The sequence below is a fragment of the Triturus cristatus genome, chromosome 7, assembly GCF_964204655.1.
Source record: "Triturus cristatus chromosome 7, aTriCri1.1, whole genome shotgun sequence".
NCBI classification, from domain to species: domain Eukaryota; kingdom Metazoa; phylum Chordata; class Amphibia; order Caudata; family Salamandridae; genus Triturus; species Triturus cristatus.
In genome coordinates this window covers 1,823,838,462-1,823,860,392 of record NC_140590.1, presented here as the reverse complement: position 1 = coordinate 1,823,860,392, position 21,931 = coordinate 1,823,838,462, and the positions used below count along the sequence as shown (strand labels likewise).

Sequence of the window (21,931 nt, the reverse complement as noted above, 5' to 3'; positions counted from 1 at the left end):
CATCTCATGTCCTTTTGGACCTTTTATTTCAACAACTCTTGCACCTTCAATTCATTTATTTGTACTCATAAGATATTGAACAATTCCATGGATTTAGTGATTATAGCTAGTTCTTCAAACCGTTAAGCCTTCTACTGTCGAATCAGAGGTGGTTCTGACTCCGTAATCTATTTTAATGGGGAATAATCTCTTGATTAGGCATCTGACGTATCGTTTTGATTCTCAGGGCAATGCGTTACTGAGATATTGCAGTCAGAGGACTATCGTAACTGGTGGGTGTTAAGACTCATACAGATGTATGAAAACTATCTTTAATTAATAGGTGCAGATGTATTGAATTTCAAATTCCTGTGGTCTGAACACATTTCAATGGTTTGTCTTACCCCCATCAAATAATGGCACCGTTCGTCGAAGGCTCTGTTAATGGCTAGGAGTTCTTTGTCTGAAATATTATAATTCAGTTCAAAAGGTGTAAAAGTATGAGAGTAGAAGGCCACAGGGTGTACTTGTCTTGTGTTTAGATACCTGTGGGATAGCACCTCTCCCACTGCATGATGTGAAGAGGTAGGTTCCAAAACAGAGGGTAGTTTTGCACCAGGGTGACACAGAACAATGGGTTACACAAATCATGCTTTCAATTGAGTGAGAACTGCTTTATCTTCTGAGGTCCACTTAAAGGACATGCCTTTACATGACAAATGGGTCATGGGATGTACTGTGGAGGAAAAGGGCCTAATTTAGGTCTTGGTCTTATGGATACTCCATTAAGTCAGGAGCCTGTTCTGGTCCATTATCCGTGCTCCCCTGATTACCGTTAAATCATTGAGGACATTGTTCCGAGTTGGAGGTGGAAAAACTCACCTACTCAACGGGGGATAGAAAGATTTAGACTACAATAGGAAACGAGAGAAGAGTGAAAAAGAGAGAGGCAGAGGTTTTATTCCCGGTATCAAGGATCCAGTCCCGAAGGGGAGGGCCACGTCTTGCCTCTTAGTTGCCCAATACATGCAGAGCATAAGCTTCCTTCTCTTTTCCCTCTTTTCAAGTGACAGAGGTTCTCTTATACTGTTCACTTGCATAGGTTCTACCCCGTTTGATTTATGTGCATCATCAGTTAGAGGTTTGCTAAGTCAAACAACAATATTACACTTACAGTTTCTTCTCTTAGAATCGATGATCTGGTTGTACAGTCAGTTCTATCACTTCTTCTCAAAAACATCATAAAGGTTTGCCACCTGAGCCACAGCATGTTTTTTCCCCTCTGAGACCTTTATAAAAGAAGGATGCTCGCTTTTCAACTGGCCACAATCAGTCTCCTGAAGTTGGGTACGTGCGTTAGTAGGTCTTGCGATCCTTTTCTCAGAGTCAGTAACTCTTTACTCAGAGACAAGGAATGAGGTTACCTTTCCATTTTGCATCAAAAAATTCCTAAATATGTACAAGATTAGATCATTCTTTTCGATTAAGGGTATTGACCAACTGCCATCTGTTAAGACTCTGGCACTAATCTGTGATCTTTATCTGGGAGGAGAGACGCACACATGCTGAGAGATTTATCTGTCTTCACCACCTCCCTGGACCAGCCTAGCATAACTACACATAACCCGTTACAATGAATGTAGGGGGAAGTGGGTAAGAAAACAAGGAGAAGAAAGAAGAACAAAGAGTGCTAAGTCCTGCTGTTCCTAGATGGAGAATGAGGTATTGTCTCCTTTGGGACTTGCGAGTGCTTGTTGTCACTGCAATTTATAAAAATATGTTAACACCTGATCCCCTGTGGAGTGAGTCCCATTGCCAACTATTCTTGACCAACTATTCCTATTTGTTGACCTAACTTCCAATCCCCCCCTTTACCGCATTAATTTCTGTGTCGATGTTGGATCGGGTACTCGGTTTGTTCTGAAAGAGATCACAAAACAATTAAGAACGTGCACTACTCTCCCTTAAAAGCCAAATTAGATGTTCCCCTTTTCCTCACACTGCGATCCCAGACACCCGTTCTCTTTTTGAGAGTTTTTTAACTACAATCCTTAGTGTTACGTCACATTTTAAGTTTCAGGCAGTTCCTGGACAGCTTGCACACTGAACTATAACATCACACGGTACTGTGACCCTGCTCGCAGTGGAATACTTGTGTTCTACAACTGTTCTGTAGTTTGCTAGTTTCCTCTCTGGCTCATTTGACTTTTAATCCTTAACCATGTCTTTTCGTTCTACAGGGCTCCTGGACTCTCTGATCCCTTTGGAGCAATTTGACAGTAAATTAAAATCATCAAATAAGCATGCAAATAGGCGTCTGCGCCGTACCTTCTGCAAGTGGCTACAAGCTCCTATTGTAGTGTCTGGAGGGATTTAGGGGGCCCTCACCTAGATGTCTGCTGTGTCTGCTGACTGCATGGTTCCTTCCCAAAGGAGAGAAAAGAAAGCTTGTCTTGGTTTGCTTGTTGGGAAACGTGGCTGTTTTGCATTGGAAATGTAATTTACTTTGGTTGATAAAGATTGTGAATTCCTCGTGGGCAGCTACATTTATTTGTGGTGGCTGAAACACGTGAATCGGAACTAAGAGTTACACAAGAGATTGTGCAGAGTAGAATTAGGCAGAAGCCCCCACGTAGGGTAGAAGAGTGTCCTGAATTTGGTGAAGGGGGAGTTTAATTCCCTGACCCAGGAAGCAGAGGAGGTTGGTTCCAGGGTTTTAGGGTAACTCCTCCACCAGATTTAGCCATCCCCTATTGTGACAACCCTGCTACTTCTGTATGCACAGTATCCACACATTTTCTCAATTCTTGGTTCTCCTGTCTGGAGGCTTGGTCCTCTTATTGCAAGGCTGTAATTGTTTCTAAAATAGTGGTTAAAACCCTGTTGGTGTACATTACTCAGGTTAGTAGTAACTAGGTTTTGGCTATCTGTCAGGTTCCTATTAAGACCGCTTTCAACCAGTAGAGGTAATGGATGCACTAACCTGTCGTCCACTGACCCAGTAGGAGCAATGAACAAAAATATTGTCACCTCTGCCCAGCTGCTTTATCTAGGATGGATGCTCGTGGGCTCTAAATCCCTAAAGAACACAGAGGGTTTGGGGGAAGAAATAGGGCTGTGTGTGACTTGTGCAATAGAGCATTGGCTCAACTCTGTCCGTCTTTGGTGGGCCTCTGGCTCTATGCCAGGTAACCATCGGAAGAGCCCTCTCTTCCAGTTTAATCTTTCTCAATTGTCTGCAACAAAAAGTGGCATTGTCAGAACAGTCCCACAGACTCTAAAAGGCAACAGCTGTACAATCTAATAGCACTACTTCAACATTCTTATTGAGCTCACCTTTTAAATAGTTTTCTCATTGATTCAAGGTTACCTCAATGTCCCTTTGAATTGAGGGTTCTGAGTTTGTGAATTATTAAGATTTTCGAACCTTTTTCCACACAAGTTTGCTGCTCTATACTCCGGCTTTCTCTCACACTGTCTTTATCTTAAAAAACAGAGCAGCTCTAGGGCCGAAGTCACAACTGAATGTCTTGGATCCTTCTACCAAACTGAGCATTAAGTTCTCGATTTCTACAATGTAGTTGCCAACTGCTTGCTTGTTTTAGCCTTGGGCTATTTCTCGTGCATGCCTTAAAATAAGAATCCTTACTTGTTTTTCTCTTATTATATTTCAGATTGCAGCCAATCCGGAGACGTTGACGAGGGAAGCAGGAGTCGATCAGGAAGCTTCCAACAGAAGCAGACAGAATCAAAATCAGGTAGGTGCATAGCGACGTTGGGCAGGCAACACTTTTCTTCACAAACACTGTTTGCCAAACAACCGTGTTCTAATTAACATCTTGTCCTCAAGATGGGTGCCAAGATTTCCTGGATGATCTAGAATGTTCTGGAATGTTTCAGACTGTTTCAGGTCACCTGGAGAGTGCAGCTTTTTCCACATTACTTCCAGCACGCATCATGAAGTCAAATGTGGTTCAAGTAGCACAGTTTGTAACAAGTTAACGTTCTCATGTTGATCATATCATAAACATAGTGTTCGAGGCATATGAGCTGCAGATTACACACTGTGCATAGATCGCCATCTGGTGTTGGGCCCGGATGTTGCAGTTGTTTTTCTCTTGGAAAGTCTTTGGAAGTCACGAGGTATGTGACTCTTCCTTTGGATCGTATTGCGCATGGGCTTCGGCTCCATCCTCAGATTGTTTTTTTCCGCCATCGGGCTCGGATGTGTTCTTCGCGCTCCAGTTCGGAACCGTTCCAGTTTTTCTGTTAGGCGCACAATCCTCCCCCCTTCGACGGTATTGTCTCGATCGCGTTCTCAAACACTCAACGGTGCTCTCAATAATCGAAGTCTTCGATTCTGGTCTTCAACGAAGGCCTTCGGGCCTACCTGAGCCCCGGTCCTGGCTGATGGAAAGGACTCCATTTAAGAACTGTCCTCGATGCGGGTCGAAGTTTCCCCACACAAATCTCCATGAGGTGTGCAACCTCTGCCTCTCCCAAGAACACGAGGCAAGGGACTGTCCAGCTTGCGCCTCCTTCCGATTGAAGAAGACGATCCAGGACCAACGAGCAAGGAGAACAATGGCACACTCGTTGACTTCGATCCACGACGACATCTTCGAAGAAGGCGTCGATGTCCCGGAACAACAGCACACCGAAGAGGACCTCGTGAGCGCCTCCGAATCTGACGACTCCGGCGTCGAGGACATTTCTCCGGCACAGAGGGGCGTGAGTACAACCATCAACCCCGACCCAAAACCCCCATCCACGCCATTGAAAAAGACTTCGGTCACGCCTTTGCCTTCGGGCCTAGGTATACACCAAAAGACTGCTTCCCATACCTCGCTTTTGGGCCCGGTTAAGAAGCCCATCAAGCCTTCAGGCAGCTCGGGCTCGAGCCAGCCTACCCTCGGCGCCGAAAAAACCTCATCGGCATAGACACCGAAAAAGAAAACGCCCCTTTCCCCTGTCCGTGCCGAGCTTGAAACCGAAGCTCTCGGTGCCGAAGACTGGCACCGGCTCCTCGGCACCCATACCACCCTCGGAACCGAGCAACAAGCCGAAAAGCCTAGACTCCCAAACCTCGAAGCCGAAAGCCACCTTGGAACTGAGGAAGTCAAAAGACACTGTTAAACCCCACGGTTCGAAACCAAGAACCAGTACCGAATCGACGCCGAAAAAACCCACAACTCCGACACCATCTGCACCGAAGGATCTGCCCCTTACAGACAAACTGTTTCGACCCGATCCTTACCAAAAAACCCTCGTAAAAGATCCAAAGACTGGTCATTTGTCGCTTAGCACCAGAAAAAGACCACTGGACAAGCCTGCAGCAGCTCCACCACCAAAAAGGAGAGACTTTGCCACCTCAACCTTTGAAGATTCGATCACCTCCTCCTCCACCTCCACCTCCACCTCCTCCTCCTGCTTCTCCTCCCCCACCTCATTCTCTTACACCATCTCCAGATGAGGATGATGATGATGACATCTACGACACAGGGGATGGGGCGGACAACCAACCAACAGGGGACCCTACTCCAACAGGTTCCCCAGACCCATGGGATGACTACATCTCAGACGTCCCTAACGTCCCGCAGGACGGGCTTTACCCTTCTAGACCCTCCCCCCCAGAGGACACCATGGGTTTTAACCAACTACTCCATAGGGCTGCCCGCTACCACGGGGTTGATCTCCACACACACCCCGTAGAGAAGGACTTCCTCTTAGATACATTCGACACTGCACACAGGTCTACCTCAATTCTGCCAATGCTTAAGGGAGTTATTAAGCACGCACCAGAGGTTTTTAAAGACCCAGTTAGGACCAGGGTCATTAACCCACGTATTGAGAAAAAATATAAAGCCGCTCCAACAGACCCACCCTATATTAAAGGCCCGCACCACTAGACTCCCTGGTAGTCTCAAATGCGAGGAAACGTGCCAATTCCCAGGCATCAGGTGAGGCACCACCGCCAGATAAGGAGTCTAAACTCCTAGACGCCTCTGGGAAACGGACAGCGTCCCAGGTGGCCAACATCTAGCGTATCGCTAACCCCCAAGCGCTCCTAGCCAGATATGACAGGGCACATTATGATGAGCTGGAGACAATCATGCAACACCTCCCTGATAAATATAAACATAGGGCCAACAAATTGATTCAAGAGGGCAAAAACATTACAAACACTTCCATTCGTTGTGCCCTCGATGCAGCTTACACCGCCTCCAGGGCAATTAATACCAGCACCCTTCTGCGTAGGCATGCTTGGCTACGCATCTCGGGTTTCAAACCTGAGGTTCAAAGTTCCATCCTCAACCACCCCTTTGATGAGAAACATCTGTTTGGTCCTAACGTCGATATAGCCCTCGAAAAAATGAAGGACACAGACACGGCAAAATCTATGGGAGCCTTGCAGTGGCAAGCTCCCAGGTGCTCCTTTCGCCGTTCCTCCTTTAGAAGCAACACCAGAGGCTACTCCTCCAACAGCGCCTCCACTTCATACAAAACCCCTACCCAATCCACCTTCACTAGGGGTTATCAAAGAGGCAGTTACAGAGGTAATAATAACAAAGGCAGAGGCAAAACTAACACCTCCCGCTCTGCTTCTACCCCCACCCAGTGACTTCCCTCCACATCCCTCAGACTATTCCACTCCAGTCGGGGGCAGACTTCACAATTTCCTTCCTGTCTGGGCTACCATCCCCTCAGACAGGTGGGTAAACAAATAATCCAATCAGGCTACTGTCTAGAGCTAACATCTACCCCCCCACCATTCCACCCAAACAGCACCCAATGTCACAGGAACATTTGTCACTTCTAAAGCAGGAGGTAATCTCCCTCCTACAAAAAGATGCAATAGAACTAGTTCCTGCCCACAAACAAAACAAGGGAGTTTACTCCCTATATTTTCTCATACCAAAAAAGGACGGCTCTCTGAGGCCCATTCTGGACCTCAGACCCCTAAACCAATACATACACTCAGATCATTTTCACATGGTCACACTCCAGCAGGTGCTTCCTCTGCTCTCCCAAAACGACTTCCTGACCACCATAGACCTCAAGGACGCCTATTTCCACATTCCCGTTCACACCGCTCACAGGAAGTTTCTCAGATTCGTAGTGGATAGTCACCACTACCAATTCAAAGTACTCCCCTTCGGAGTCACCACTGCCCCAAGAGTGTTTACCAAGTGCCTAGCAGTAGTGGCAGCACACCTGAGAAGACAACACATACACATCTTCTCATATCTAGACGACTGGCTTATAAAGGCCAGCTCATACAACCAGTGTGTACAACACACTCATGCCACGATCCAACTACTTCACGACCTAGGCTTCACAGTAAACTACACCAAATCCCATCTGCATCCCTCCCACGTACAACAATACCTCTGTGCCACCATAGACACCTCAAAGGCGTTAGCCTACCCCAGCCCTGCCCGGATAGCAAGCACACAAGCTCTTCGCGCCAAATTTAAACCTCAACACTCACTTCCAGCCCGAGTGTTCATGCAACTTATAGGGATGATGGCCTCTTGCGTATTCATAGTACCTCATGCAAGACTCCAGATGCGTCCTCTCCAAGAGTGCCTATTACACCAATGGAACCAGGCTCAAGGTCAGCTAACAGATCTGGTGTTGGTAGACGGTCATGCCCATCGCTCTCTGCAGTGGTGGACCATCAAAAACCTTTCCAAAGGGTGACCGCTCCTAGGGCCGGTTTCTCAAATATTTCTAACAGCGGACGCATCGCTCTCCGGCTGGGGAGCTCATATACTTCATCATACCATGCAGGGCAGGTGGACACCTCAACAAAAGTTACTCCACATCAACCATCTTGGGTAACTGGCCATATTTCTAGCCCTGAAAGCCTTTCAAACACACGTCTCAGGCAAGGCTGTCTTAGTCCGCACAGACAACATGATAGCAATGTACTACATCCAAAAACAAAGCGGCACACACTCTCTGCAGCTCTCTCAGCTAGCACAGACCATATGGAGGTGGGCCATAAATCAAAACATTTTTCTCCTAGCACAACATGTCCCAGGAATCTAAACCACCATTGCAGATCTGTTGAGCCGTCAAACTCAACAAATCCACGAGTGGGAACTTCATCCACAAGTTCTTCTATACCATTCTTTCAAACATGGGGGCAACTACAAATAAAGCTCTTCGCCACCTACGAAAACGCCAAATGCCCAATCTTCGCCGCCAGATATCCACACCCATTGTCCAAAGGCAATGCGATATGGATGAACTGGTCAGGCAAATTTGCGTTCACTGTTCCGTGTCTCCCACTCATTCCATTAGTGGTGCGCAAACTACAGCAACACTCCCTAACTCTCATCCTAGTTGCTCCAACTTGGGCCAGACAACTGTGGTACACCACATTGCTGGAACACTACATAGTTCCGTATCAAAAATTACACCTCTCTTCACACCTCTTAACCCAGAACCATGGAGAGATCACACACCCGGACCCAGCTCAGCTCAACCTTGCTATCTGGCTCCTGAAATCCTAGAATTTGGCTACCTAAATCTTCCCCCTGACTGTATAAACGTCATTAAAGAAGCTAGACGTCCTACCACTTGAGCTTGCTACGCAGCCAAGTGGAAACGATTTGTGATTTATTGTCACAACAATAATATCAACCCCTTGGATGTGTCTATCCTACACATCATAGGCTACTTACTATACCTACAAAGATGCAACCTAGCCTACACGTCTATTAGACTACACCTTGCTGCCATAGCAGCGTATCTACAAAATAGACAGCATCTATCCCTCTTTAGAGTACCTGCCATAAAAGCCTTCATGGAAGGCCTCAAACGAATAATTCCCCCTAGAATGCCAGCCTCACCAGTGTGGAACCTAAACATCGTTCTCACAAGACTAATGGGGCCTCCATTCGAACCTCTACATAAATGCGAGCTTCAATTTTTAACATGGAAAACAGCTTTTCTTGTAGCCATTGCTTCCCTCAGAAGGGTCAGTGAAATACAAGCACTCACCATTCAAGAATCTTTTCTGCAAGTGCATCATAATAAGGTTGTTCTCCGCACTAATCCAAAATTCCTTCCTAAAGTCATTTCTCCCTTTCACCTCAATCAATCTGTGGAACTGCCTGTAGTCTTCTCGAAGCAACAAACCATTGCAGAAAGAGCTCTGCACACCCTAGACGTCAAAAGAGCTTTACTCTACTACATCGAGAGAACACAACCTTTTCGCAAGACCAAACAATTATTTGTGTCTTTCTCACCACCACACAAAGGCAACCCAATCTCCATATCTGGGATAGCTAGGTGGATTGTTAAATGCATACAGATTTGCTACCACAAAGCAAAACAAACGCTATCTGTTCCCCCTAAAGCCCACTCTACACGTAAGATAGGGGCTTCCATGTCATTTTTAGGGAACATCCCATTAGATGATATCTGCAAAGCAGCTACATGGTCTACACCACACACTTTCACTAAACACTATTGTGTAGATGTGCAAACTAAGCAACAAGCTAGTGTGAGCCAGGCTGTCCTTAAAACACTGTTTCAAACAACTGCAACAGATACTGGTGGTCGCCGCTAAGAGGGGGTACTGCTACACAATCTATGCACAGTGTGTAATCTGCAGCTCATATGCCTCGAATGGAATATGCTACTTACCAGTATGCATCTGTTCTTGGCATGTAGAGCTGCAGATCTACACACGCCCACCCGCCTCCCCGGCTACCTTTATCTGTTCCAGTTTTATCTTATTTAGATACAGCACACATGGGGATCTTTCCTGTTTCTTACAAAGCTCCATAATTTCCCTGCTGGCGAAAAACAATCTGAGGATGGAGCCGCAGCCCATGCGCAATATGATCCAAGGGAGGAGTCACATACCTCCTGACTTCCAAAGACTTTCCAAGAGAAAAACAACTGCACAATCTGGGCCCAACACCAGATGGCGATCTATGTACAGTGTGTAGATCTGCAGCTCTACGTGCCAAGAACAGATGCATACTGGTAAGTAGCATATTCCTTAAAGCCAACAGCTCAGATCCTGATGTTGCTGACATCCTGTCATTAATCTGTCACCTTCTCCATGCCAAGACCTTGGGAGTCCAGATTGTACCTATGGACACGGATGAGAATCTATGTTTGGTTAACTTTCTAGCTGCTATCAGGACTTTATTGGAGGCTGTAACAGTACTCCCCAATAATATCTGTCAGCTTGGCGGCGGTTTGTGCTTGATTGGGTGTAACCTGTGAAATTTGAGAATTTGAGGGGCATGGGGAAGGTTTTCTACTGGTTCTGTGACCTCTCTTTGAACCGTACCCAATCCACTAAGTAAAATACTTGGCCTTGCTGTTGTTTGGAGCCTAACATCTGGTTGACTTTGTATTTCTGTTTTCATTCAATGTCTGTTGGGTCGGTTAGTGTAATCGATTCGGTCTCTGGATTGCAGAACTTGAGCATAGATACATAGAACACTGGATCAACACAAAGACTAGAAATGAGTTGTAATTTCATTGCCACTGGATTGATTATGTCGCACACAGTGAAAGGCCCTAAAAGTGGGCTTTATCTTACGGTTTCCATGCAAGATTAAATGTTTAGTTGCCAGCCAAGCTAGGTCTTCTGTTTTATACTGTGTCCCTTACAGTGATTTCTATCATGATATTTCTTTAGTTGCTTCCTGAGCTTTTTCCAAATTTCTCAAGTTATTTGCAGTGTTTTACTTAAGGTCTTGTGATGTTCTTGTTCTGAAGGTAAAGGTGAAGTTCAGGCAATTAAAAGGGCAGTACATTATGATAAATCAGTTTATACACTAGAAGGTGGAACAATCCAGGGTTGAGTATTCTGTATTGTTGTGCACAAAATCTGCCATCCACAAGTTTCCTGACCAATCTTCTTCTTGCTGCAGAGCTAAACTATAGAAATATTGCCCCAAGGTTTGTCTTAAACGTTTTGTCATTTAGTCTGTTTCTGGGTGATAGCTTGTAGATAAGCAAGCATCGACCTTAAATTTTTGGAAAGTTGCAGTTAGAAATAGGAAGTAAACTGCGTTACCCAGTCCGAAATGATCACCCTGGGATGAAATGTTGGGAAACATTTTGTCCCAACTCAGGTGCAGTCGGGAGTTTGGCGAGGGTGTGAAGTGCCCCATTTTAGTTAGATGGTGAATGACCACCTGTGCGTTTGCTTGGAAGATATTTTATCACAAAGTCTATTGAGATGGCATACCATGGTGATGGTGGTATGGGAATAGTTTGCAGTAGGCAGGCTGGTCTCTGGTGGCCAGATCTGACTAGAGCACAGATTTAAAAAGTGTCTATATACCTTTCTTCCTCGGCTCTCACAGTTGGCTACCAAAAATTGCATAGAATAAGCAACATGGTCTTCTGTACCCTCATATGAGCAGTACAATCTCAATCTTGTGAATATTGAATTGTTTGTTCTTGTGTGGTAAATAAAATAAATATTACCTGACTGAATTTCGTACGGAGTCTTAAAATAAAGTAAAATAGCTCAAAATAACAAGAGGCAGAATCCGTGGTATAAGAGGTTTTCTAATGGGCTTTATTCCATTCAAAATGGCCGACTCGAGTGGCGGCCTTCAGGTTCCGTCACCACGAGGGTTCAGGAAGTGAAGTACAATAACTTATTAACAGACATACATTTTTATAATAAGTGCATTACAATGAAACGAATGTAGAAGGCGTAACATTTGATAAGAAAAATGACGTAACAGTGACATAATCGAAACTAGGCGTAATAAGGAATAAAAGAAACATAATTGGCTTGCATTATCAGACATAGGTGGATCTATAAGATAATACTTGGCATAGATGCGCGCGCAGCAGCATGACGTGTAATTGACGTGTAACTAGGGGGTGAAGGGGACTTGACATTTAGCTCTACATGTGGAGACGAGAAGTCTGGGGTCAAGTCATCCTAATCCCAAATCATATCTAACATCCTATGTTTAAAGAACTATGTTATCCACAAGGAAGAGACTCTCGGACAGAATCTATTCTATACTGACTATGTGCGTGTACAAGCGTCTAAGTGTCTATATGAGATGCGAGGGGCAGAAAACTTTCCATAGCAACAGGGCTATGAATCACTTGCATGAAGACAGAGAAGCCTGGCCTTTTGCTTGGTAACTGGAGGAATGTTTACTTAAACTACTAGGCAAGAATGCATCGGCTGAAGAGCAAAATAGATAATTCGAAGGTGAAATACAACTTCTTGGCAGACAGGCGAAAACTGGCCGAGGCAGGCACCGTTAGCTGCACAGAGAGTAGGACAAAGTTCATGGATACAGATGCGAGCTCAAGCTGAAGCTGTCAGAGACAGAGAGCAGGGAAAGGCTTTGAGGACAGAATCGGGCCTACTCGCCTGAACTGTAAAAATGGAGTAACTTGGCCATATAAAGTCGGTGGCCTTTTATACTTAGGAATCGAATATCCAGCCCATTGATGGCGGATCTGACAGAGAACATGTTGACGGTAGACACACATATGTTTGCGTCTTAGAAACTGGAACTGGAGGGAACATACATGTACTTGTAACATGCATATAGAACCGTTGGGGTCCAAGATAGGGGACATAACTGACCAGGAAAATCCACATTTCCACATTCCCTCCTTGTCCCCTTCTTGCCCTTCACGAGACATCAATCTTCATCATTCCATCGATTTGCTCATGGAGCATCATTTCTTCTTCCTTCTTCTTCCGGGATCTTGAGCGAAAACCTTGATGTGGAATACACGATGTGGCACACAGACCACAAATCGCTGGTCCACATTGCAAACATATGCAACAACTGAAAAGCATAAGAAGGCCAATACCTAGGAAGGATAGAACTCTCCATCCCCAGGCTGATATCACACTCCAAAACCACCCGGACCACGTCCAAGTGCCTGGATTCTCGTGTATCTGGCTTACAATCTTATGAAGGCGTGTTATAGCTTTATATACAGATGGCGAATTTTCTGGTATGAAAATGCAGCAGCTGGATCCGATGACCCTGCAAGCTCCGCCCCTATCGGCCAGGATGACGTCAAGGACAAGACGATTCTGGAGAACAACAATTCTCATCACTGATTGTTCCTCTGTCAGATTGCCTAGGGCGGCTATAGTCTCGTTTACTACAGCTTCAAGAGTCTTGGTGAGTCTGCGTATCAGCTTACTATTTGATATTGTACCTATATAGGGAAAGATACCTTTATTGAAATCTACATACTTGTCCCATGCCGTCTCAGTATAATCGACAACTGGGAGATCTCTTCGCTCTCTATTGTGTACTAAATGAACATTTCGATAATAATCAGGAGGAGCTAGGAAAACAGGTGGCAGAAGGAATGCTATGTAACAGGTACCATCCCAATCTAGAGGCAGACGCATATATGCCGTCTGACCACATATAAAGTAAGAATGGCGAGAAGCTCTAAATGAAGATTTGCCTTGATCACTATATTCTACTGTAGTAACGCATTGGCTATGGCCCATATGTATGGAACCAACTTTTCTCACACATAATTCACCCTTTACTGGAAATACTGACATAGTGGGCAGAATTAGTTCAACTTCGGATTTGACATTCAAAATCATAAGATTAGGCGTAAAATTACCTAATTTATACACTTCATTTTCTAAATCAGTTCCTGTTCTACTGGGGTGACCCTCCTTATTAGGGTGACAGACTTTGAATAAAACTAGATTTAGATTTCCCCATATCCAATGTTGTTGATAAACTGCTGTGTCTGGGTCTATGGAATTTAATAAACTAAACCATGCTCCACAGGAGCCATTGCGTGTAAATGGATGTGGAAAGAAAGGCAGAACTCCTTTGTTATTCTGATAGGGAGGGAGTCGGCCACACACCCAACAATTGGTCGCATTACTAGTCTGATGGGAATGATGTAACATACTAATGAATGTGTTATTGCGCAGCGCAAGTCTATAGGACAACTCATGTGGCGGTAGGTCACTAAAAGAATGTTCATCAGTTATATTGAAAACACGTTTAGAAACAGGATGATATATGTGCAAAATCATACTCGTAATAATTACTAAAATACTCAATAAAAACAAAATTAATAATGTCACAATACAGTGGTTACGCAGTAATTTACAATAAGCATGTCGTTTCATTATGATTCTGGACTCTGCATCATTCAGACCTAAGGGATACATGTCGGGACAGATTCAACCGCTTCACCTTGGAGAGGACTTAAACAATCAAATCGTCCGACAGTTTAGATCTGGACCTGAGTTTCTGTTTATAGCACTGAGAGTCATTTTGTTCAACAAAAGGAAGTTTTGAATCAGTCTGTGAGGGAGTGCAGGGCACAGTGTCTATATCTGAAGGTAGTCCATGAAATTTTTTTATATGGGTGGAATGCACCCATCCTTTCCGTCCTTCGATCTTCACAGCTGTTCTGGTCGTCAGCAGGACCTGCTTAGGCAACTTCCACCTAGGATCCAATTGGCTTTTCCTATCAAAATTCCGAACCAGGACAAAGTCCCCGGGGACCACGTCATGGGGTTTCACCTCAGTGTTGTCAGGAAAAGCTGCGACCACCTGTGAACGAGAAGATTGTAGTGCAGACATCAAGGAAGCCAGGTAATCTGTCAGCATATTACAGTCAACATCAGTTATTTTACGGGGTATAGGCGTCCCCCACATATTCGGTGGTCTACCAAAGATCACCTCATACGGGGATAGCCCTGTTCGAGAGTGTGCTACCATTCTCATGTAGAATAGCGCAACTGGTAAGGCTACTATCCAGTCCACACCTTTTTCCTGACATATTTTGGACAATCTGATTTTTAAAAGTTGATTATGTCGTTCCACGAGACCTGCTGCCTCGGGGTGTCGGACACAGTGGAATTTCCACTGATATCCCAACAAAAGTGAGACATGTTTCATTAATTCGGATGAGAAAGGCTGGCCGTTATCTGAATATACAACACGTGGTAAACCGTACCGTGGGAAGAATTCTCGAACTAGCTGCTTGGCAGTAGTCGGGGCAGTGTAATCTGATACGGGATACGCCTCTGTCCAACGGGAGAGAGCGCAGACAACTACGAGGACATATTTGAATCCTCGACAACGTTCCATCTGAATATAATCCATCTGGAGGACTTCAAAAGGATGGTCAGGAGGCTGAAATCCACCCTGCTCTACGGGAACACTCTTTCCTGGATTAAACTGACAACATATCATACAGGTACGAACTTTTTGTTTAGCTGCTGCTCGTAAATGTTTATTGAACCAAATGTGCTGAATGCTGTCTAGCATAGCCTTCTCTCCTAAATGTGCTGGACTGTGAACTGTAGCTATAATGGCTTGAACCATGGAATCAGGGAGAAACCATACAGATTTCTCTTTCGTCATCCATCCTTGATCTGTCTGGATCCCTCCTAGTTCAGTCCACTTCTTTATTTCTTCTGCTGTGGCATGTGTCTGTATGTCAATTACATCAAGTGTGGGATCCTTAATTGTCATACACTGTGTTGGTGTCTGAACTATTGGCTTTGTCATGTCGGATGTGCGATTCTGAGCAGTCTGTTTGGCTGTTCTGTCAGCTAAATCATTGCCTTGAGAAATGATATCAGTAACCTTCGTGTGTGCTTTACATTTCATAATTGATATTGCAGTCGGTAAATGAATCGCGTCTAACAGAGCATGAATGAGGGACCCGTGTTGAATATGTGTTCCATGAGAAGTTAAATAACCCCTCTCCCGCCAAAGCACTCCGAAGTCATGTACGACTCCAAATGCATAACGTGAATCAGTATATATGTTGACTTTCTTGTCCGTGGCTTGAATACAGGCTTGTGTTAGAGCAACAAGTTCTGCTGCTTGGGCTGACAAAGTATCTATACAATTTGTCTCAATAACTTCAGTGTCTGTTGTGACTGCATATGCGGCAACTAAATTTCCTGTACTTGTCCTCATACACGAACCATCTACATATAACGTCAGGTCTGGATCTAGCAATGGAACGTCTGTCAAGTCTTGTCTAGGTTTCGTCTTTATTTCAATGATTTCAACACAATTAGCCTGAGCTACGGGATCTAATGTACTGGAAAAATAAGCACATGGCTTGCGTGATCCTGCTTGATCCTGAGTGAGTACTGATAAGGCAGTACCTTCGCGTTCTGTAACAAAGAGTGTAAAATGTTTGCTATAACATGGTGTTGCTAAAACAGGTGCTTGACATAAAGCTTCCTTTAGGCTTTCAAAAGCTTGTGTATGTTCCTGAGTCCAAGGGAGAACAGTCGATGTGGCTGCCTCCTGTGTGGTTAACTGAATGAGTGGTTTTGCTAGAAATGCGTACTGAGGGATCCACTGTCTACAATATGAAGTGAGGCCTATAAAAGCCCGCACCTCCTTTTGTGTCTGGGGTATTGACATGTTAGCAATTAACTGGATGCGATCTGGTGTAAGCTGCCTTCCCTCCTTGGACAGCGAGTGACCAAGATAAATAACTCGCTGAACACAGAACTGCAGCTTAGAAGGGGACACCTTGTGCCCCTTGTCGGCTAGAAAATGTAAAACTGTCAATGAGGCTTTTTCACATTCGGGTTCGCTTCGTGCGGTGATCAGCAGATCATCGACGTATTGAAGCAATGCGGTGTTAACGGGCATGTGTATACTGTCAAGTTCTCGTTTCAGTGCTTGGCTATAGATGCTGGGGCTTTCTGTAAATCCTTGGGGAGCGCGTGAGAATTTAAAGCTGCGCCCATTTAAACTGAATCCGAACAAGTATTGGCTTTCCGGATCTATTGGGACGCTGAAAAAGGCATTCTTGAGATCAATTACAGTAAAGAATGTTGCTTCGGAATCAATTGCTGTCAATAACGATGATATATCAGGGACCACAGGGAATTGTGGTACAATACACTTGTTTAGTTCACGCAAATCAATAACCAATCGGTACACTGGTGGAGCAGTAGGATCAGTTCGTTTAAGAATCGGAATTATCGGTGAATTACATACATTGGAGTCTGTTTCTACAACTACTCCCTGGGCAATTAGCTCATCAATGATTTTCAGCAAAGCCACTACAGCATCATGCGGTAACTTGTATTGTCGCATTCGTGGTAGTACCACTCCTGCTTTCAGTGTGACTCGATAGGGTGTAATGTTCATGCAGCCAACATCCGTAGGGCCTTGTGCCCATAGATGTACTGGTAAAGTCTGTAGTCGGGGATCCATGTCTCTAGACACATAGTGACCTTTAAAATCACGTAAAAACAACCTTACTCCTTCCGGAGAACAACATATTATGGCTCCTAGTGCTTTCAGAGTTTTAATTCCTAACAGATTTTCTGGGCATGATTTAGTAAGCAATAAATCTGTAGTTCGTGTCAAAGGTCCTATCGTAAGTGGTAGAGGCTTTGATACTTCATTAACAATAGGTTTTCCTGAAAAACCAAGGGAAACATTTTGAGAGCCTGAGAGGGGTGCCCCTGGAACTTCACTACGTTTTATAGTTGTTCGACTTGCCCCTGTATCGAGTAAGAATTTTCTATCTTGACCTAATAATTCACTATGTACATAAGGTCCTTCTTGATCTACAGGAATCTCGATAAGTGGTAAGTCAACTTCCCTCTCTAGGCTGGTTCATGCGTAACGCTGGTATTCAGGGTATTCATACTGTGCAGTCTGATACAGTTGTCGTGTTGCGGTTTGTGTGGCAGTAGCAGGCAACGGTGGTGCAGCTGGCACAAACTGTATGGGTTGCTGTGAGGCTGGCATGGACTGTTGCTGAACTGGCACGGACTGTCCATGCAGCATAGCTCCTTGTTCATTCTGATCTTGTCTAACTAATCGTGGTCTCTCCTTTGTAATGCCTGTAGCTATATTACGTTTCAGGACTGGACAATCGTGTACATGATGGCCCAGTTGTTTACAGTAATTGCAGGTTCCTTTTACAGGAACTGCAGAATCACCAGAATGTGTCACACTCTTTTTGTGACCATCTGCTGGTACTGTCTGAGAAACTAGCATTTTCATTTTTGTATCCTTCATGCGTCTATGCTCGTGTTCTTGTTCATCCCTAATTCTATTGTGATGATACTGTAACATTTGTAGCATTTGCGACGGAGTGTTACTTTGCCAGGTACTCTCGAATTTCAATATTCTATTCTTTACTGGAGGTAATGCATTTTCCACTAATTTTGTCACAAATAAATGTGGATATGAGTCACTACTTGCTTTTATACCACTATTTATACCAAAACATTTTTCAAATCGAGCATAATAATCGCTTGTGTCTTCATCTTGCTTTTGTTTGCAGGCTGTGATTGCACCCCAATCTTCCTTTTTTGTAGTTAATAAACGTGGCAGTACCTGTACTAGTAAACCTGGTAATAGTTTAACTTTATCCCCGAGCCCCGAACCTGCAGTTCGGCCCCTTTCTTCCTCTGCTAATGCTGTCCAGTCTATCTTTTGGTCTCCCACTTCCCACTCTTTTTCTTTCAGTTTTTCATAAATGCCAGCAGGCAAAAGCACCTTTAATATCGTCATAATATCAGGAAAGGTGTACTCTCCCATCAGTAACATGTCTTTAATTTCTCGGTGGAAACCCGCTGGGTCTTTATCATGGCTAGGTACTACTTTCTTCATTTCTAATAATTCCATTTTTGATATGGGTGTGTAAACAAATACACGGTGAAACTCATTGTCTTCGCCTTTTATTGGGTGCACTTCTCGTAAAGGATTTTGTCTATCCATATAGTACGGCGTTCTTTCTCTATGGGGCAGCGAGAGAGAATCCGGACTTACAAAAAGGACATACTGTTTACGTGACACTAATATCTCTTTAATTAACTTGTTACTAGAACCTCTCCATCTGTTCGTGAGTAGTTCCGTTAATATATCAGGTAAAGGACCAGGATCAGCATGTTGGCTCTTATATAATATGAGGAGTTGCTGAATCATATAGATTCCAGCTAAACGTTGTTCATCTGTACTGAGATTGAGAAACGTGTGTGCTACGGTCTCATCACCATATTTTTCAGGACTAACGATCCAGTGAACGGCTGATCTGGCTAATTCTTGCTCATCCATGGAATCGAGGAGGTGGTAACCCCTTCGTTCTCGTAGTATTTTATCTGCGGCTTGAAACGAATGTTCAGGAGACTTCAGATTTATTACAGGCGTTGGATACGTTCTGCTATTATTTGGACATACAGAATGTATGGGATCAGAAAAACATCTAGTATTTTCACAGGATCTTCCTCTGCCTACATAGGCTATGGTCTCTGACTGTCTTGCAGAGTCCCCTGATTCGGACACTTCATCTTGCTCAAACTCGTCTGTTCCCAATCTTTCTGCATGAATACGTTCTATTTCTTTACGGATTTTTCGGCACATGGCTATTATACAATTTTGCTTATCGTGTCTCCCTTCTGATATATTCTGACTCCATCTTGTAAGAGTAAGCATTACGTTCATGTCTACCCCCGGACGATCTTGATTTCTGATCACACAGTTTATGAGGAAACGTAACAGTTCCCCCTGTATTTCTACTTTCTGGAATTCCATAGCTCTGTTAATACATCCTGGATCTCGTCCTGTTTGAACAAAATGATATATGTTATCCAGATGCGTAGTCATCCCTGGTAACCTTGCTAAATACTCTGCGGCTCGCCTAATACGTAATGATGCCAGGACCATTTCATCCTCTTTACCAACCACCGGGTCATATCTACAATTTACAAGGAGTTCCTTAAGCGCACGTTCACTTACGAACTTAGGTGTACGTGAATGTGCTGACTCTTGAAAGACAAGTTTATTTATTCTAGGTGGTGTAAAAGTACTGCTAGCACCTCCCGTGGCCCCATCTGGGGCGTCGGGTGTGAAAGGGTTCGTTGAACGTGACACAGCAACTATGGGTGTCGATACCCCTGTAGAGTCGACTGCGGAAACAGATGCGGAAACAGATGTGCTTGCCGAAACTTGCGTCGGGACTTGCTGTTGCACGGGGACAGATACCTGATCCTGACGTTGAACCCCTCCGCCAGACGGTCTATGTGGTGTGGCGTTAGCATACTCGGGGGCTGCATCATCTAGATATGAGGAAAGGAAAACGTCTTCTGCGGTTCTGGGACGCCCTTTTGGATGTACCTTAATTGGAAATAATGGGGGTGGCAAGTCTTTTGGTATCTCTGGAGCAGCCTTAGGTAATCCTTCGGCTAGAAGGGGATACATACCATTCATAAGAGCATTACTTTGTCTATTTACTTGTTCTGATTTCACTCGGATACCTTCCTCAATTAATAGATTTTCTTGAACTTTATTTGAACTTTCTTTACTCCTCTCTTCTTGTCTACGTGCTTTTTCTGTTCGTCTATGAGATTCTTTACGCCATAACTCGATAGCGTCTTTCTGTGACTGTCTGACCTTTCTTTTCCATAACTCTTCCTCCACTTTCATGATGCACTCTGCATCCCAGGTTCCCGCTATGGGCCACCTTTGACTTTCCGGTAATCCCTTGGTATAATCTACCCATAGATCAAGAAACAATATGGCATCTATGCCATGTTTATGGTACATGAAATGTCCTGGAGTGTCTCTAGGAGGAATAGGAACTGCTTCTTCAAGCACCCCTTTTCTGGTGGTAATCTGTCTTAACTTCGAGAAGAGCGGCATATTAACAACTGATCTGATACTTACTCTTGAACTTACTTAATACGAGAAACACAATAATGAACAGTGAACAATGAACAGTCATTCATACCACAATATGCAAGACATTTTCTGAATACTTTAAACATTAAACATTAAACATTTAATAATGGTCGACAATGATGACAGTCTGCTTAACTAATCACCACGCTGAATTCTTGACAATAACTGAATACTTCGGAATACTTGATATACTGCTAAACAGTACATATACACTGCTAAACAGTGCAGACCGGATTTGTGTACCCAAATCCGTCTTGACCGGCACAACCTATGTGCACGTCAACATGCCTCCCCGGCGATGGTACTCACCGAGTAGCTCCTTGAAACGGAAGGCCTCAGAGAATGGACAGGACTCGATAACTGCGGACATCGGACCCTCTGGACGTCGGAATTTCGGAAAACCTGGTGGGCCTCTGTATACCTCGGATCTTGCTCTCTCAGCTAGGCTCTGGTCGGGATACTTCGCACTTCTCACCGCCTCGTCTGGGTTGATCGCAGCCTCAGTCGCCCCCGCTTGACCGGAGGGAGCTTACAGGAAATCCTGCTGGTACGCGTTTATGGTCCGTCCAGCTGTGGCAGGAGACCGGGCCTGCAACGCACCGCCGGCGCGTGAGATGAGAAAGTGTCCCTATTCGGGCGCCATTATGTGGTAAATAAAATAAATATTACCGGACTGAATTTCATGCGGAATCTTAAATTAAAGTAAATAGCTCAAAATAACAAGAGGCAGAATCCGTGGTATAAGAGGTTTTCTAATGGGCTTTATTCCATTCAAAATGGCCGACTCGAGTGGCGGCCTTCAGGTTCCGTCACCACGAGGGTTCAGGAAGTGAAGTACAATAACTTATTAACAGACATACATTTTTATAATAAGTGCATTACAATGAAACGAATGTAGAAGGCGTAACATTTGATAAGAAAAATGACGTAACAGTGACATAATCGAAACTAGGCGTAATAAGGAATAAAAGAAACATAATTGGCTTGCATTATCAGACATAGGTGGATCTATAAGATAATACTTGGCATAGATGCGCGCGCAGCAGCATGACGTGTAATTGACGTGTAACTAGGGGGTGAAGGGGACTTGACATTTAGCTCTACATGTGGAGACGAGAAGTCTGGGGTCAAGTCATCCTAATCCCAAATCATATCTAACATCCTATGTTTAAAGAACTATGTTATCCACAAGGAAGAGACTCTCAGACAGAATCTATTCTATACTGACTATGTGCGTGTACAAGCGTCTAAGTGTC

The 21,931-nt window shown here is 44.3% G+C and overlaps 1 protein-coding gene across 27 annotated transcripts in view; it reads left to right on the top strand.

Annotated features, from left to right (window-relative positions):
• LOC146813293 (uncharacterized) overlaps positions 1-21,931 on the top strand; it is a 455,769-nt gene that overhangs the window by 40,416 nt on the left and 393,422 nt on the right. For all 27 annotated transcript variants that reach the window (XM_085620134.1, XM_085620133.1, XM_085620117.1 and 24 more), the window contains exon 2: positions 3,654-3,737. In XM_085620134.1, the coding sequence (XP_085476260.1) occupies positions 3,654-3,737 (84 nt within the window). The remainder of the gene's footprint in view (positions 1-3,653; positions 3,738-21,931) is intronic.